The sequence below is a fragment of the Tyto alba genome, unplaced genomic scaffold, assembly GCF_018691265.1.
Source record: "Tyto alba isolate M040663 unplaced genomic scaffold, T.alba_DEE_v4.0 Super-Scaffold_18, whole genome shotgun sequence".
Classification (NCBI taxonomy): Eukaryota; Metazoa; Chordata; class Aves; order Strigiformes; family Tytonidae; genus Tyto; species Tyto alba.
In genome coordinates, this window is record NW_024881280.1 from 6,020,240 (window position 1) to 6,035,041 (window position 14,802).

Sequence of the window (14,802 nt, forward strand, 5' to 3'; positions counted from 1 at the left end):
CAGAAGAAAAGAAAAAGTTACTAATAGGAAGTCTCTTGGTTGAAAATTTTTTTTGCTGTTTCTTCCTGCTGAAGTGAAAAAAACCCACACAGGCTCCCTTTAAGATCCCAGAAAACATCAAGTGGGATACTATGCACATTCCCTCTCCGTGATCACATGCATTAGCACGGGGGCCCTGTTTTTCTTCAGTACAAGGAAAGATCAAGAAAACAGGATGATAAATAATGTATAGGAGGACATGTCCCTTTAAGATATGTTGACACAAAAGTTAGGCTGGAAGGAGTAAAGCAGCATTAGTGTGTAATTACACAGAGGGCTTTCAAGAGTGCATTTCATGGAGATTCAAAAGCAGAGTAGAGATTTCTTGGGTCTGTAATGAACATACACCAGTAGCATTTCAGCATATCTGTAAAATCAAGACTAGTCCCAAGAGAGGCATAATTTTACTCGTTTAGCTAAAAGATGTGGATTAATTGGCAGAAGGATGATTGATCCTTATTCCTGTAAGAGTCAGGAGTGAGTCAGATGAGGGGAGCCTCAAGGTACTCCCAAGATTGAAAGCAGATGTCCACGTGATTGGGACAAATGAACAATGGAATAAAGTGGGAGAAAAAAGTATCCTTGAAGACTAAAAATATTCTGGAAGGAGAACTGTAGAGATGAAGGTCAGCCCTCTGCAATCAGCAAGATTGCTGGGCTGTGGATAGCACTCACTGCCTGAAAAACATTTATTGCTTGATCCATACAGAGCTACATGACCACATAGTTTTCAACTCTGAAATTTCATTGAGGTAAGCTAAACTTCAACAAAATTTTCTTCATTACCCATAAAAATAGTTGCTGTAACTGACACAAAGATTTGAAGTGACTCGTGGTGAGGTGGGGCATTGAAACACATGATGGAAAGGCCATGACTGCTCTTCAGTGGCAAATCCAGCAAGAGAGGTCCATGAAGCACCACTCAGAGGGCACACTTTTCAGTAGAGAAGAGTTTGGGGAGTATGTAACACCCGTCCTTGACACACTAATGTCATTATTGCTGAAAAGTTACAGAAGTCATTACTTTATCTCATATGCGCTTAAAAAAACAAAAAAAAATAACAACAAAAAAAAAGTCACTTGCTTGGGACCACCTGTTAGCTTTCTAAGCCCTGGGCTTGGTCCCCAGTTTGAAGCAAGCATAAATAGGGAAACCACAATGTGATAAACTGGACACCCTAACACCAAGCCCCTTCATCTCAAATCATTGCGGCATACTTCAAAATATGCACATGCCAATCCTCTCTCTTAGAATAACCTAGAACAAGGAAAACACTGGGAAAGTGCACATAAACCTTCTGGAATCTCACAGATTATCTTTGAATTCAAAGATACTGAGATTAAAGCTAAATATCAAGATCAAGCTTATTTGCTTGGCAGAGCAGTATAGCCTTCAACGCACAGCCTGAACAAATGTTGACAGTTGCGTGGGTGAACAGAAATCTATTGGGCAGTGCGGGCTCACCACTAAGCCCTGGGAGCCAAAAATGTATGACACTTTCACAACAGGAAACTTTGTCTTCTGAGTCCACCTATACCCATATTGCCGATCATTTATTCTCCACGTCGAATAAAGAATGCCACATTTCAAATCTTAAGAGTTTCACAGCTCTCAAAATTACTAGGCCTGCTTGTGCTTTGGTACAGGGACACAGTTTGATCTGATAAACTCCAGACATAGTATAAAAGGAAAAAAAAAAAAAAAAAAAATCAAGAATGACTAGTTCTAATGACTAGTTCTATATTACTCACAGAAGAAAACAAACATGCAACCTTTTCCTGTCTTTCAAGAAATCAGAAGCTCCACAGAACACTTAGTGTGAACAAAAAGTCACTGTAGAAATTTATATCTTTCTTTGAAAATAAATGGGAAAAAACATGATCTCCAGCACCTAAGTGAATCAGAGGGTTGTGCTCTATGGTGGCAGTTTTGTTTGTTATAATGATCTTGAATTACTAGTTATTCTTTCAGAGGTAGAAGAATAGGAAGTGAAAAGAAGATGGCTATCAGGTCATGCTGAGGAAATACCATAAAGAAGCAATGTGAGCTGTTTCAAAAAGTGTGGAAGACCTCTTGCTCACCATTTAATTTTTTAAGTATATGTGATCAAAAGTTTAGAAAAGGCCCTGAGGTGTCGGCTTGAAAGTAGGTGCAAACCAAATCTGATCTGGAGAGGTGCCTGAATGACGATTTCAGCTGGGTATTTCAGAGCCACCTTGCCTACAACTCTGGCAAAGAAATCCTACTGGTGGTGGAGGTCATTGTAGTTATGCTCCTTATCTTTTTTAAGCTCTTGTTTACTGATTATTTGTTCAGGTGATTAATCTCAGTATTACTTTCTGTGGAAACTCGCCTATATCAGATGGACTATCATGATCCCCAATCACATCAAGTGCACAGGTTGTACCTTCATTTGTCCCCAATACCTACTCTCAGTGATTAATTCTCCGCAACCCTCACTTAAACAGTAACTGCGGCAACTTAGTCAGAACATGGAAGTATACTGTTCATTGGTTTGTAGAGTAAGTTTTATCCTTGATACTACGCACTTTTTTAACTTTGGCAGTCTCCAAAGATGGAATGCATTTTGAGAGTTTAAGCTACTTTGTAAACAACAACAAAGTATACCAATCTCCTTATAAAATCCACGTAGTTCCAAGTATTATTTGCTCCAGAATAGATTTCTGAGGTCTTTTAAAGTCAGTATTCATTCCAGTTACACTAAGCTACAGAGAAAGATTAACAGTAAAAGTAAACAGCCTTGATAAGCTGTTCGATTCTTCTAGTAAAATTGTCTTTCTTCTGTTTTAGAGGGGTCTTCCAGATTTTGCAATATGGATGATTCACACCAAGTAAAAGTTGAAAGTACTTTGTTCAGAGCAAAAGAGATAACATACTACTAAGAAACCATATTTTCTTGTTACAATGCCATCTACCTAAAAGATCTGTTATATAAACAGATGTAGCAAAATGGCCCATATCTTACCTCCTCTGTCAAGATGGTCAAAACCACACTAGTCTTGAACTGCTTGTTACCCTATCTCAAAAAATAAACAAAACAAAACAAAACCCAAGCTTTAAGAATTCCCCCTCAGACTTGTATTTACCTTAGTTACTCATTTACCAGTGAGAACCTCAGTTGTTTAAAGACTGAAAATGTGCATGGGACAAGAAAATATAAAGCTAGTTGTCCAATCAGTCAAGCTAGCAAGTTAGACCTCATTTGGAGATTAGATGGACACTGATGTGCAGAAAACAAACAAAACCAAAGAAAACCCACAAAAAAATCCTGAAACTATGGTCAACTGAGAAAGAAAACTACTACATAGAGAACTATGCTTTGATATCCTCTTCCACTATTGTAGTAGAGATTGTTGTGAAATACTCTGCACGTTGTTTGCCTCAGGAAAAGATAACAGAAAGAGAAGCAAGCAAGGTAAGATTTTCAAATGGGCATCAAAAGACAGAAACATATAACTGCTGCAAGCACACGCAATACCAACAGATCTTTAATGAAGTGGCCTGGAAGAGTTTTATACATTGTGCAAGACATCATCAAGTTGGCAAAACTCACAGCAATCAGCTGAGTCAACATGAACAATGCTGAATACCAGCACACAGTTTTTCCCCAAAAACGCCTTTCCAAATTAGTAGGAAGAGATTATCTGTGCTAATCATGATGTTCATTATTTAAGGACTTATGCAGGTTATATAGGAGGAAGAGGCTTTCTATTAAAGCATTCAACAGGACAACAATCACACAAGGTAACAAAATAGATCAAGTTCTTACTCAGAAAAAGGAAGAACGAGGGCTGCTGAAACCAGAAGCAGTCTCTGCTTTTGATACCAGCAATCCTGATTAAGGCAAGTAGAATTTGATTTTCTACATGATTTTAAAAGCTCTCTTCCCCAAAGCAACTGCTTCACGTGAATGTCTGTAATAGAAGTACTAAACTGTACGAAACCCACACACGTTTCCAAAATATGCTCAGGCAGCCCTTGGCTAACCCGCTGAAATCCAGCATTCACAACATAATCAGCATGTGTCCAGCTCCATTCTCCCTGTACCCTGCCTGTTTCCAAAAGCCCCCCTCAGGCTGGCCCTATTGGCAGCATCCTGATGTACTTACTATTCAGTGAAGAACCTGGCAATGCCATACTGACTAATATCTTCTCTGTTCTCCAGCAGCTGGCTCACTGCATCCTCCATGTACGTGAGGACATGTCTTTGAGCTGCAAATAAAAGACAGTAAGAGACAGAAATTAGAATACAAGGGACCTGCAAAGCCCAGCGCCAGACCAGCCTAGTTGTGTGCCTTACACAACAAGCCAAGCAGCATTTGCTCCCTCACTTGGAGAGTAGAGGTTTCATTCTCCCAGATATGGATAGCAGAAAGCAAGATTTAGGTCAGGAATTTTTTCTCGGCTACACTGAGTTAGTCACTGACAGTGCTGACCCTTTTTTAAAATCCCCTGAGATTCTGGAAGTGAAGGAAGAGGAGAAGGACTTGTGAGATGGCCTTGATAGAAAATGCTTGTGCAAGAGGAGCTCCTGATCTCTGTTCTGAGTCACAGCCATCTTTTCTATAGAGATTATTGATGCCATATCAATGGGGCTGCTGCAGAGCTTCAGGCGTTCCCTGCCCTTCCCTCCTTACCAAAGCCAAGTAGCTCTAAGGTTGTTCTGTAGGTTTTTTTTTTCCTAAAGTTGCAAATAAAAGTACCTCCGTTTCCATACCAGCATCAGTGAATGTTCTTGGAGTGGCAGGTGGGGAACAGGTCTCAATGCCAAGAGAGATTTATATTGCTCAACAGTCAGTCTCAAATAACTGCCTACACCAACCATAAGGAAATTTCAGAAGTGGTGGATCTGCCAGCACCCAACCACAGAATGCCACTCACTTATAAGACTCCTGAGTAAGGATAGTTTGGTACAACACAAACCATTTTGCTGCTTCTACAGGGGGCAGACTCTGTCCAAATCAAGAATTTGCCAGGGAGGAAGCAGCACACATTTGCTACTGAGCCCCTTTGATGTTTTTGGCTAGAAATCAAGTTGGAGCAACAAAGAGCCGAGTCTGGGCTGATGCGCCAGCTACCAAGCAGTAGACTTTCCAAATCTACAAGTTCAATGATCAGAAGACAAGTCACAACGAACCCAGGAAAATCATTCCTAACCTGGAAAGCGCACAAACCCTGTTCCCAAAGCACACACCTCCATCCTAAACACGTATGCTACTGCACCTTTGCAAGTAGTGTCGTGTCCTAAAAAAGAGCAGGAGAAAACCCTGAGGGGATATAGGAAAGGCAAGGGCTGTTCTTGCTCCTTGCCAATCTGCTCCAGACTTGGCAGCATCACGCCCTCACCAGCAACTGGCCAACCTCAGACCCACATCAATATTCTTCAAATCATTTTAATTTGTGTTTAATATCCTGGTAAGCATCAAGCCCGCGCCACTTGACACACAGCATGGAACTCCCTTTCACCTTAGTGTGGGGCAGGTGGACTTCAAGAGAGGCCCGGAAATTATTATTCCCAGTGGATATAGTGATTAAAAGTATGTATGAGCATTGATTGCTATCAGGGGATTTCTCTGCCTAGAACACTTTTCAGGACAATGGTAAAATTGGTTAAGCACACCCTGGAAAATACCTTGCAGCTGATAGAAAAATGGTGAGCCAAAGGTTCAAAGATATTATCTGGTACTAAAAGATACAGGGCGTAGCTTTATTTAATTATTTTAATGCAAAGGAATAAATTTAATTTATGTGAGTGATTAAAGAAAAATAGCTCTGCACACCTGTGTCCCCTGAGGGAGGAATGAGTCGTGCAGCTCAGTCACAAGCTCAAGATAACAGCAACTGGGTAACTTTATTTCAGCCCGTCCTTCTTCCCCCTTCATTACGCAGCCCATCCTGCACTCAGAAACTGTCTTCCCAGGCCCCTCTTGAGCCGTCAGTGGCACCAGGTTAAGCCAGAAAACAGTACTAGCAGACAGGCTTCCACTCATCTCGGCCTGCAATAAACTTCTGCTCAACTGCAAAACCATTCGCAAAACTTTGTGGGGAGGTATACACTCTTTTCACAGAACAGCCCCTATCAATGACACATATTTTCGTTATTTCGCTTCTTCAGAGTCATTAACCTCTCCCCTAAAAGCCTATGGGGATAGACAGGCATGGTCCCACAGTGCTACACAGCACCATGTGGATGAATTCTATAACAAATACCTTTGAGTCTGCTCCTGGAGAATAAATTAACACCAACACAGAATTTCAGACATTTCTGTCACACTTAAAAATGTGCACAAATATATATGGGTCACTATTGAATACAGACACTGGTAACGGGTATTTCTGTTAAGCTTTTTGTTGCACGGCCTAAGGATCCTGGCAAACGACCTCTCTCCCTATTTCCCAGAAGATAGGTAGAAGCATGGAGGAGGGAAAAAACTGGTGGGCAGAGAAGCTGAAAGAAAATAGCACTTGCAATCTCCTTGAGAAGTCTCTCTCTCTGGCTCTTTGGCTGCTGCGCTGTTTTCCAGGTAGCACAGTTCACACTGCCAAACCAAATTCCAGCTCCAGCTTCCTGTTCACTGGCTGCCCAGTTCCGTGGAACGGTACAAGTAGTATGTTTTATAACCCAACCAACTCTACCCTACACAGAAAAGTCATAGAACAAAATTTAATTTGCAGGCAAGTTCTATAGCAGGCCAGAGAGGCAAAATACAGTGCCAGGAGTCTGGTTATAGCAAAATAGTAGTTCCATAATTCATATGAAGGGTACTTTCCATAACAAACACTGGAACCATACTGGAACATTAACTATTTATGCAAGCAGAGTTCAAAATCTGTGGAGTCCTGTGCAAAATAAATGAGGTGATTCATATGTTTTAATAGGTTTTGAAAATTCAGGGATATAACGGTATATCGGTATATATGTTGCTCGTATTTTTGAGGCTCACTTTGTAATAATAAGGCAGCAAGTCCAAATGCTCACACAACTGCGCTACTACAGCTTCCTGTCTCTACTAATTTTCTTCCTCATAGAATTCCAGTATCCTGCAGCTTCTACACAGGAGGTGGTAGTACAACAGGTTAACCTCAGTATTTATTTGTTTGTGGTTTATTGCAACAAAGGCTCTCCTCCCTACTTGTACAAAACTTTACACTGCAACCCGCATTTGCTAAACTCTTCCCTGAAATCCCATGCAACTACCCCAAACAGTAAGTAAATGTGCCTGCCACACATACTTACTAGTAGTAGGTGCTACTCTGCTGTCAGATTTAAGAACTACCAGGCAGCTTTCACAGAGCGATCTAACAGAGTAAGTTCACAGAGGAGTCTTCAGGCAGCCCATGACCTGATGTTAAGTAGATACCTTTGCACAAAATATCTTCTTATCACTGAACCACTAGCAGTGATGTTACACTTGAAGCCTCTGCCCAAGCAGCACCAATATGTACAGTACAGCTCCTCCAAAACTGGCTACTGCAGCACTTTGGAGAATGGCCTCTGATGGTACTACCACCACATCCATATGTTCACACCCCACCATCACTCACGTGCCCAACATTTAGAGTTATTTTTGGAATTAATGCCTTTTGGCTCAGAATCAAATTCAGGGCTGAACAGTGGCTGTTCAGTTCAAGCATGACCAGACCAAATCATATAAATCTCCTCGTGCTTATAAGGCAAAACGAGGATTATATCCACAATCCACAATCTATATGAACTTCACTACAACAGATTAGACTGCACCAAATCATTTTGCATGTGTATTTAAAATAGTAAAACTAGTCCTTTTATAAGCCACCGAATGAGTTGTTTCAATCTTCTTATGAGAACAACCAACCTGCCAATTCATAGGTTTGATTACAAATATTGTAACAAGCATTGATACTTGACAAATCTTGAAAGGAAAATTTAATGCAAATAATACCACTGCAAACGTGATATATGCACTGAATTTCTCAAAGCCAGAAATTCAGAAGGAAGGAAGGAAATACATATCATTTTTAAGCAATGATATTGTATATGTGTAATATTTTTATTTTCAGCAGTACTCAGGAACAGAGACAATTAAAACCTTGAAGTGCCACACTACGGTTTATGTCAGTTACGTGATACCTACTTCAGCACATAATGACAACACAATCATGTTAACCATAGTGGTTTTGCATATTAGTTTCCCAGTGTTACAATTTAGATACATCACCCTAATGCTAGATCGATAAGAAGATTCTCTTTCCAACAAGTTTTCCTTTTTTAAAGGAAGAGAAGAAAAACTAAAGATTGGTATACCAGCACACTTACCAAGAAGTGATACTGCCCGTCATACCTGAAAGGAATAGCAAACATGGGATGGCCAGAAGATGAAATAAAAATGGCAGCAGATGCTGCAAAAGAAAAATGAAGTGTACCAAATGACCTGAAGAAAGAGTATGATTGGAATAAGAATAAATTGGTATCAGATAGTAAAACATCTATCATGTACCTTGTTTAAAGAAGCAGCAGAAGTAAGTGTCAAATTATTATCAAATCAGCTAACTACATTATTGTTTTACTCTTCATGAGAGAGGACTTATTCTGGAACATGAGCTATCAAAACAATTTGTACTGCATGCACATAAAAGGGCTTTTTTTTTTTTTTTTTTTTTTAATGGCTAGTTCATTCCTGGCATAACTGAATATGTTAAAAAATCAGGAGTGGGAATTTCTGGACAATAAGACCAGTTTTCATTAATTATCTGCCTCCTCCTCAACTGAAGTGCCAAAAATACACATTATTTGATGCAATTAATATTACCATTTATCTCTGTTATCAGAAGTTCAAGAGCACAACAAACTTTAATGTATTTGGAATGTTTCTGGCATTTTTTAATCTCTTAAGAGCATATAAAGTAACAGCTAAGTACCCTTTCCGAATTTATTCTAAATTCAAGCTTAACTAAGGACACTACTGTATTATATACATTGGAAAGACACATCTATAGTAACAAAAAATCAATTCCATGCAAATATTACTAAAACAATAATGATGCAAGAGGGAATTAGTAAGGACACAAACTGCAAGAACAATATCACGTCAACTCTGGAAGTTTTTCCAGCATTAATGGTTTTTCAGGATGCTGCTCTTAATCTTTTCAGATATCATTAGGGATATAACCTCTCCAAATATCACTAAGAAATGGCCTGAGCAAGAGAAGTAATGTAAACAAACAATCAACCTAAAAGCTAAATCACTGTACAGCTGTAGTTCCTTCCAGCTTTCCACAGCTTCACAACGTAATTTACTATTAACCTTCCAAAAAGTATTTTTTTTTTGAAGGACAGAACATGTAACAAGGTACAAGTAGACCTTGTCATACCAGAGGTAACACTATGGTTCAAGACATGCTCTGTTACTCAGGAACACATGCTAAGTAGTCACACAGCATAATTATACTGTATTTCAAATGCTCACAGTTTCAAGATCACTTTCAACAAAAAAATTTAAGAAATGTTTCAGCTTATAATTTAATCTTGACCATAACTGAAAATTTGTTTTGAGCAATTAATGAGAAAATTAGTCACAAACCATGATATTGTACTCTTTGTTTGCACTCCTGAGGCTGCACACTGATAGAATCATCTGAGTCCTTCCAGCAGATTGCCTCCTGCAGATGTCATACAACTGCTAGAAATCACCACCTCACCAGTGCAAAATTGTTGATCTATCTTTAAAAAAAAAAATAAATCTGAATTTATGCAGTGTATTACTAACATTGTGGAAGCAATTGTCATACTCAAATGTAGAAGAACTGTGTACTCTCTAGTTCTGGGAACTCTACCTAGATCAAGATCAAATTTCACCCGTTACCTTTCAAGTTAAGGTGGAAGTCCTGTAGTGCAACAGCAGGTTTGTGGATGAAACCTCTATCTTTTGGAGAAAGTACTAAAACGAGTCTAAGAAGATTCAAACTTAACTTTTCTACAAGCAAACTCTTACACATCAGTGGAGAAATTCATCTTCCATGTTATAGCTCTCCTATCTGTACAACAGAGCAATAAATAATAAAAAAAAAAAAAATAAAAAAGGCATTCTCTTTTTTAGTCCCTAAACTCAGCCAGAGCGCCTCACAGAAGTTCATCAAATAGCTAGACTAAGAGGAGACTCAGTGTCAGCTGGGATGTCTGAATAACAATGTAACCTAAACATTGATTATTGATTATGCACTTGGACTTTCCAACTCAATATTTCTTAAGACTGTTCAGAAGAAGAGTAAACCCTAGATATCTGCAAAGTCTCTACACAACTGAAGTTCTCTGCTGGGAGCTACTCAGTTTTGTAAAAGCACCGATACCATGAATGTTCTTTCTAAACAGGAAGCCCGAGACCTCTTATAAGAGAGATGAGGAAACGACCATGTTTCTGGCACTTAATAGCCCCATGCTTTACTGATAAGGCACTTCTCTAACAGAGTATTCATGTTCTTACATGTCTTAGATTGGCAAAGGAAGAAAAGAAAGCACATCCTGGAGTTGGGGAGTAAAGAGGAAGAGAATCCAGAGAAAAATAAAAAATTCAGAAATTTGCAACGATCTACCGCTTTTTCTCCATAACAGAAAAGGGGGAGGAAGGAATACAATTTGAAGCTTCAGAAAACAGCAGCATGAGCAGAACAATACACTAAGTGCTCCATTGCCTGCTATAAATAACTGAGCAATCACCAGCTATTAAACCATAATGAAGAAGGCATGGAAAAGTGTCTCAAACAGGCCTCATTTTGCCTACTGTAGTTCCAGTCTCATCCATCAAATGAAAACACATTTTCATCACTATCCCCCAACACTAAATGCTGTTTATTCAGTGAAAATACTGTTTAAAATGTCCTGCCTGTTACAACATCTTCACCGTAGCCTGTCTGCCAACTCGGCAGACCTCATCTCCTTTTCTATTCACCAAGTATTGGTCATCTCTGTTCTTCTACTTACTGTCTCACAATTCTTGTGGCATAAGGCATGTTGCCCTGAATTTTATTTTCCAGGAACTCTGCTGTACCAAAGCTTTGCAATTACTTTTCCTTTTAAGTGAATGCTTAATTCTCTCCCTGTTCACTTCTATTGTAACTCACAGCTGCTTCTATTTCCTTCTTAGCATCAAAATTGGACATGAAAGAATCACTTCAAATAAATAGGAAAAAAAGGAAGAAAAAAAAAAAGTAATGTGGCAAGTAGCATGTAATGTTATTTTGGCCACTCATTTTATTTGTTGGTCTGGTTTTGATACTAAAAAAGGGAAAGGGGAAAAAGAGATTAGGTGAAGCTTGATCATTCCAGATCAGGGAAGACAGTGCCATCTGACCTGGGAAACTCAGAAAATACCTCATGAGGCAGACTGGAGCAACACAGAATGAAATTACAGAAATAGAAACTCATCGCAATTGCTTACAACTCCACATCAGACGACTATATTAACAACACTTGGAGGCACATAAATCACAGTTATTTGTATTTGTTCTATTCAGAATGCCAGGACAATGTAGGAAACATAAAAGCATCTTATGAAAATGTGTGGGGAGGTGTGTTTACTTTTGGGGGGTTGGTTTGCTTTTTAACCACCTTCTTACTGGTAATACACAATTCATTCAGTGGGGTCTGTGAGCAATTCGGTAAGTTACAAAGTCTCACAAAGACAAAAACATTGCTATTGGTAACATTTACAGCTAACAATACCATCATCTAGCAGACACTTCTTCCCCCACTAACAACAGATACTGCAACCTAAACAGAAGAGCATACCAAGTGATTAACAGAACAGGCTCTTACACAAGTTTTTGCTCAACCCGACACACACACACACGTGTGTCTTTTTCGGAACCCAATGTCAGAATCATTTAGAAGGTTTTACAAAATGAAAAGGGAATGGTAGATCATTATGTAGAACACAGATAAAAGGAGGCTCACTTTAAGTAGGTTAATAAAGCTGCTTGCACCTAACAATCTTGCATATCTCTTAGAAGTCTCATTTCTCAACTTCAAATATGAAATGGAAAACTGGTTTATTCTTACATTTTAAGAATTTTTAGTCTGCTTCCTAGATTGTTTTGACTGATTCAATCCTTACTGACAAGTTTCACATAAGTAAAAGTTAAGTGCCTATTTCATTAAAAACAATTAAACGAACCTAAAACCAAGTTGGCTTATTAGAAAAAAAAAAAAAAAAAATGGAAAGGAAATTTTGCAAGTTTCAGCCTAGAGCAACTCTGGAAAAGTTATGAGTCTCTCTATTAATGCGTAGGTTGAAAATGCTGATGTAGTGTGATAGAGTAGCACAAAACCAAAAGGTATATCTACATGGCACACTGTGATACTGTTCTCAAATACCTTAACTAGCTCCAGAACTTAAATCAGCAATAAGAACTTCAGCAAAATGAGACTCCAGGGAATCACCCTGAACAGAGCACTAAAGAAACTCTTATTTCTGCCTTGAGTTTCCTTAACACAGAATAGCACTGCAGTTACATAGGTATGCACGAAGTACCCTAACAGCAGCCTAGCAGCAACACCATAAAGAGATTCTACTCTAAGATGAATCAGATCGCTCCTTTGCTTAAATACTTCATATCTTTTTAGTGCTATAATGTGCTTTGAAAGAACAGTTGGATCCTTCCTCATTGATACTATTGCTAGGCTGAACGAACTAAACTCTTTTGGCGTCCTCCCTGCAAGAAGGTTTTCCATTTACTGGAAGCCAGCAGTGTTTCTCTAGTCTTGTCCGTTTTGACTTACCCAAGACCACAAAATCATAGTGGAACAAGTAGCACAAACTAATCCATGCCGTTTCTGACCTTTCCTTGTACAAGAAAGCCACACTGATTTATGTATACCTTTATAACAGTTATTACCAAACAGCCTCTCAGGCCTAGAAAATAATGGCTGAAAAGTTTCACTTCAAAAATACTGTATTGAACACACTCCAAATGCTTACTACTTGTAATTCATCTCCTCTTTAACAATTAAATGAAGTCATAGTGACTTTATGCCATCCTAATTATTTTTATTTGACACATTAACACCAAATCCCTTTGCTCCTTAGTTTCCTGGAACATCAAGCAATAACACAAACTGTTAGAGCCCACTTAAAAGGATGGAGTTAGTCTGCAAGGGAGCGGCTGCTTTGTAAGTTAAAAGACTTCCATTTTATGTGGGAAACATTACCTTATTTCTGAAGGAGAAGCTGACATTCAAACCACCTCCCAACAGGGGAACAGCAGTCCTTGTAATGTCGGGAAATGAACACGAACTAAGACTGCTGACACAGATCTGTGAGCAAAGCGGGTTGATAACGGGCTGGAAAAAGCCCCAGCCTGCCACAGATCACCGGGACGCCGCTTGCCCCTACTCGCACCGTGAAAAGGAGCCGGGGGAGGGGACCGCCGCTCACCTCCCCCAGGCCGGCGCCGCCTTGACGGAGACCACAACCAAGGGCAGCGGCGGGGAGCTCCCTGCCCTCCCACCTCAGGGGAGCACCGGGAGCTGCGGCGCCCGACACCACCGACGTGCCGCCCCCTCCCCAGTCGAGGAGCCCGCCACGGAGTCCCTCCGACCCGGGGTGGGGGGACACGCCGCGGGGCTGAGGCCGCTCTGCCGCTGAACACACACCACACACACCCCCCCACCACCAACAACAACCCGGGAAGGCCGGGCCAGGCCGCAGCCACCCCCCCGCCCCGCCGACACACCCAGGAGACGGGACCCTCGGGGCACTGCCCCACCGCGCCGCCCCTCACCCAGGTACTCGGGGCCCGGCAGCCGCTCGGGGCTCAGCATCCTCCCGCCGCCACTGCTGCTCCTTCCCAGCTTCCGTCCGTTTCCAAGGCGCCCGACGCTGCTCGGCCGCTCGGCCCCGACTGGGAACACGCCCCCGCACCGCCAGCGTTCCGCGCCCAAAACCGCCCGCCCTCAGCCCCCGCCCCGCCGCCCCCGAGAGGGACCATGGCGGGAGGGCCACCTCCCCCCGGCCGGTCTGCACCGGGCAGGGGCTGCGGGCAGGGCTGAGGGGGTCGTGAGTCACCTCGTGGGAAGGGTTTGTGGAGGAGCGTGGTGACATGGCGGGCTGGCCGTGAGGAAGGGGCCGTGGGTGACGTGGTGGGTTGGCCGTGAGGAAGGGGCCGTGGGTGACATGGCGAGCTGGCCGTGAGGAATTGGCTGTGGGTGACATGGCGGGCTGGCTGTGAGGAAGGGGCAGTGGGTGACATGGCGGGCTGGCTGTGAGGAAGGGGCCGTGGGTGACATGGTGGGTTGGCCTTGAGGAAGGGGCTGTGGGTGACGTGGCAGGCTGGCCGTGAGGAAGGGGCCGTGGGTGACATGGCGGGCTGGCCGTGAGGAAGGGGCTGTGGGTGACGTGGCGGACTTGGCCTTGAGGAAGGGGCCGTGGGTGACATGGCGGGCTGGCCGTGAGGAAGGGGCCGTGGGTGACATGGCGGGCTGGCCGTGAGGAAGGGGCCGTGGGTGACGTGGCGGGCTGGCTGTGAGGAAGGGGCTGTGGGTGACATGGCGGGCTGGCCGTGAGGAAGGGGCCGTGGGTGACATGGTGGGTTGGCCGTGAGGAAGGGGCTGTGGGTGACGTGGTGGGCTGGCTGTGAGGAAGGGGCCGTGGGTGACATGGCGGACTTGGCCTTGAGGAAGGGGCTGTGGGTGACGTGGCGGGCTGGCCGTGAGGAAGGGGCCGTGGGTGACATGGCGGGCTGGCCGTGAGGAAGGGGCCGTGGGTGAC

The 14,802-nt window shown here is 42.2% G+C and overlaps 1 protein-coding gene across 1 annotated transcript in view; it reads right to left on the minus strand.

Moving 5' to 3' along the window:
- CUNH11orf49 (chromosome unknown C11orf49 homolog) overlaps positions 1-14,123 on the minus strand; it is an 87,347-nt gene extending 73,224 nt beyond the window's left edge. Inside the window, exons 1-2 of the mRNA XM_032993418.2 lie at positions 13,817-14,123; positions 4,171-4,273 (exon numbers count right to left, since the gene is read on the minus strand). Coding sequence (XP_032849309.1) covers positions 4,171-4,273; positions 13,817-13,856 — 143 coding nt within the window. The 5' untranslated portion in view covers positions 13,857-14,123. The remainder of the gene's footprint in view (positions 1-4,170; positions 4,274-13,816) is intronic.
- Between the last annotated feature and the right edge of the window lie 679 nt (positions 14,124-14,802).